Source organism: Punica granatum, chromosome 1 (genome assembly GCF_007655135.1).
Source record: "Punica granatum isolate Tunisia-2019 chromosome 1, ASM765513v2, whole genome shotgun sequence".
Lineage (NCBI taxonomy): Eukaryota > Viridiplantae > Streptophyta > Magnoliopsida > Myrtales > Lythraceae > Punica > Punica granatum.
In genome coordinates, this window is record NC_045127.1 from 33,418,039 (window position 1) to 33,421,773 (window position 3,735).

Genomic DNA, 3,735 nt, shown 5'->3' on the forward strand with positions numbered 1-3,735 from the left:
TCCCAGATTCGCATAGTGAGGAATTGTCGACTCACAAAACAAGGACCATCCCGGATAACCTTCAAAAATCCGCTATGGTATTGAACGTAACAAGGAAGAAACCATTTCCCAAATCAACACAGTCCATATTCCCTGATGGTTTCCACAAAGACTTGAGCCGTTGGGCAAAATATTGAAGTTCAAAAACTTTGCCAAATAGTTTAACAATAAGAGAAAATCTCCATGGTTGGTGCAAGGTTAGTTTTCCTTCTCTGGTGAGAAGGACACGAAGTTGGCCTTCCTGTGAGTAGTCCATATCCTTGGCCACATCATCGTCGGAGTCATCGTCATCAAGACCTCTCTCTAAAGAGAAGACATTTTCGTAGGCTCTAGGGATGTGACCGATGAGCTTTGAGAGGTACGACTGGGGGTTAGTTTCGTTGGGTACTGCGGGAGCATCAGAGGTTTCAGCAGGCGGAGAAAGCATGGAAGGATCCATTGCCGGAGAGGAGGAGGAAGGAGGGCGGTTCACGTTCTGGAAGGTTCAGGGCCAGAGAGGAGAGCTAGAGAGAGAATCCATTTCTACTGATTATCACAATTTGGACTTCTCAACCTGCTACTTCACCGCCCCCTTGCAGCTGCTTCAGCGAAACGCTGTCGCACCAAACCGCTTCTGCATTTACACGGACCGCCTCTTCTCGACTGTTGGTAGCCCTCCCCTCTGCTTATCAACCTGGACTGTATGATCTGAAACTAATAAAATTCGCATCCTGATTCTGATTTCTGTTGATTTAATTTCTCCTTAGCCTTTAAATTTCTTCCAGGCTTCGATATTGTCTAACATCCAAGGAAGTGTGGGGATGAGTTATCATTTTAATTGTAATCGAAACACGGTGATATGCGTTCGGTTTATGAAAGAATATCAACTGAATCTCAATTTTTAATTATCTCATGTATTTTGTCGTATTTTCAGTCACTGATTTTGACGTCTTTTCGAGTTTGTAATTTCCATATACTAATTCTATTCAATATCAAATTTAAACGTATCTTTCTTCCAGGTTAATTTTCATTATGTGGATAGAAGAATTTGCCCCATCGATTTCTCTATCAATATCGATAATATCAAGTCTTTTTGTTTGTTGCTATAGTTTGTTGATTGTCATGTTTGGTTGGAAGAAGAATAACTGCAGGTTGAGGATGAGCAAGAACGTGCCGAAAATATATGTTTTTTTTCCCCATTATCCTGAACTTCGTGTTTCTTTGTTTTGATTATTGATTAGTGATATGTGCTTTCTGATGTTTGAAGCACTCAAACCAAAACGTCTCCGTGAAGTCTTTACCCGGTAATCTTTTTCCTCTTCTGCTGAGGAGCATTCCTGCTAATTTCGGATATGGGATTCAATTGGAATTTGCCGATTTCGCATCAGGGATGTGCGAATTGCACATTCACACTCTTAATTTAACATTGTGGTTTGATTAATCCATTGAAAATTTCACAAGAGATTCTGCAAATAGTAAAATGGATTTATGACTGGTACTTTCTGAAGGTTTTAGGCAGAGAGTTTGTGGTTAATTTTGTCTCCGCAGAAGGGAATTAACATTTTTACTGGATTTTATTCACAGATTGCTGAATAAGATTTTACACTGATGAAATTGGAAACCCAGAAGAGAGGAGTTATTGCACTATTACTGAAGTTCTTCCGGTGTGTATTCCAATAGCATTATTACAACAATTTCTGGATTTTATTCACAGGAGATATTTGTTAATGTTCTTATTTAAAACAGTGTAGAGGTTTTGACGTCCATATCAGCTCCTTTCTTATGTAGGGTAGCCTACCAACATTGGGTTTTTGTTCAGTGTATTCTGTGTTTACTTTTAACTATTTCATGTTTCAGGTTCCTATCCACTTTTCGTCCTTCCCATGGGTTTTGTTTATCTTAATTTGCACATTTAGTGAGTGAATGCTTTCAATAGGGTCATAAGACGTTTCTCCTAATTGCAAATATGTTAGTTCAGAAAGATAATCTGCATCACCAAAAATGTATTCAATGATATGCTATTTCTGTTCTAATTGTAATTTCTTTCTCACATTTTAAGAATTCAAATCTCGGTCTCAGGTTATAAGCAGTCGGGGAGTTCATAGCAAAATGGAGTAATGCTAAGGCTGATCACCATGTGAGTATTTCACAAAATAGATTTGCCGTCATGGCTATTGAATAATTAAATTGGTTATCTTCAATTGCTTTGGATTTTCAATTTTTAATGGATTTAAGGTATGGTATGGCATCTCCTCATAGAACGTTTCTGTGTAGTATGATGCATACCCATAAATTTATCATATTATTAAAATATTGGCGATCTTAGTCACACTCAAATTTTTGCAAAGTTTGAAAATATAGGTAACCGGCATAGCACATTATAGAGGTAACCAGCACGCACATCAACGTTTGTAGATATATTGTTTGGCCAGACTTTGTTGAGGTTGGAATCCTTTCAATTAAGATAATTGTTGTGCTACAATCTGAGTTTTTGAAACACCAGCATGATATCCAAAGGGAGGCATTGTTGGGCCATCTGATTATATAGATTCATACACTTTCACTGTATTAATTTAAATTGCAGGTATTGAAAATTGTTCATTCAAGTATTTTTCGCTGTCGCTCTCTAATTTCCTTTCCACATTTACATCTTCATGAATCTTATCTTTTTTATCAGGTCCTCCAAAAATCTTAACTTCTATATCCAGTAAGAGTCCAGTGCTCCGAGTCTAACAAGCGAGTATTATCATCAGGAATCTTGGCTGAAGAGAGGGACGTAGGATTAAGGTCAAGCTGCAAGGAGAATTAAACCAAATTGCAGGAATATCGACATAGTAATAATTGTATTTGGACATTGCAATTTCATTATTCTTTTCCCTTAGTGATGGTTAAACTTGTTGCGACTGATGTACGATAGTAGAAGACAATATGAACGAAAAAGCAAAAGTGACACACGGAATTGATTACCCAGTTCGTCAGTAATTCTGACTACGTCTGGGGGCGCCGCCAAGCCAGGTATATCCACTATTTTTTTTGAGTTAGGGTTACAAGAGATATAAACTGCTGTTTTAAAGGGAACAAACCCTAATTACATCCCCAATGGGCCGAATACAATATGGGTCGCCGATCTCGTCCCGGATTCACAGTACTTCAGGCTCCATAACTCGACAAAACTTTGTGCCATCTGATCATATAAATTTTCACACTTACACTCATCACTGAAATGGCAGGTATTGAAAAATATTCATACGAGTACTTTTCACTCCTGCTCTCTAATTTCATTTCAACATTTACATCTTCACGATTCTTTTTTATCCTGTCCTGCTACAATTTCCATTCCTTTTCTCCTGCAAGAGACCATTTTACGGAAGTTATTGATGGAAATTTCCTTACGTGAAGTATCATCCTTTCTGCATTTTCTGCTACTAAACCCGTTAAAAAGAATTATCAAAAATTTACATCGCCAAAAAAAAAAAAAGTTCTAGGAGTGATCATGTCCTCTCATGCTTTCTATATCTGATATGACCCTCTATACAAAACAAAATCTCAAGCAATATCAATTGGCTTTTGAAACTGCAATCGCAAGGAGACCTTGAAAATAACAACGGCACGGCTAATGCAGCAGCCTAATCTCCATGAGATGTATGTATGTGGTCCATGCATCAGCTAAGTGACATAGAACATGGATTATCATAACAATTTATTCTTTGAAACAGA

General features: G+C 37.7%; 1 protein-coding gene across 4 annotated transcripts; it reads left to right on the plus strand.

Annotated features, from left to right (window-relative positions):
* Nucleotides 1-217: 217 nt before the first annotated feature.
* LOC116199559 lies at nt 218-3,054 on the plus strand. Of its 4 annotated transcripts, XR_004155566.1 has the most exons (5): nt 218-687; nt 1,286-1,322; nt 1,603-1,682; nt 2,098-2,155; nt 2,696-3,054. XR_004155566.1 is itself a non-coding variant. In XM_031529954.1 (3 exons), the coding sequence occupies exons 1-3, from the start codon at nt 384-386 to the stop codon at nt 1,625-1,627; spliced, it is 366 nt and encodes a 121-aa protein (XP_031385814.1). In that variant the 5' UTR covers nt 218-383; the 3' UTR covers nt 1,628-2,090. The 4 variants fall into 4 exon arrangements, 1 of the variants encoding a protein (XP_031385814.1); XR_004155565.1 differs by having other exon boundaries at nt 218-1,322; XR_004155567.1 differs by having other exon boundaries at nt 218-1,322; nt 2,772-3,054.
* Nucleotides 3,055-3,735: the final 681 nt, after the last annotated feature.

Coding starts and splice junctions, on each gene's coding strand:
- LOC116199559 (XM_031529954.1), top strand. CDS start 384: ATGAGCTTTGAGAGGTACGACTGGGGGTTAGTTTCGTTGGGTACTGCG. Junction 688..1,285: donor CCGCCTCTTCTCGACTGTTG/GTAGCCCTCCCC, acceptor TGATGTTTGAAG/CACTCAAACCAAAACGTCTC. Junction 1,323..1,602: donor CTCCGTGAAGTCTTTACCCG/GTAATCTTTTTC, acceptor TTTTATTCACAG/ATTGCTGAATAAGATTTTAC.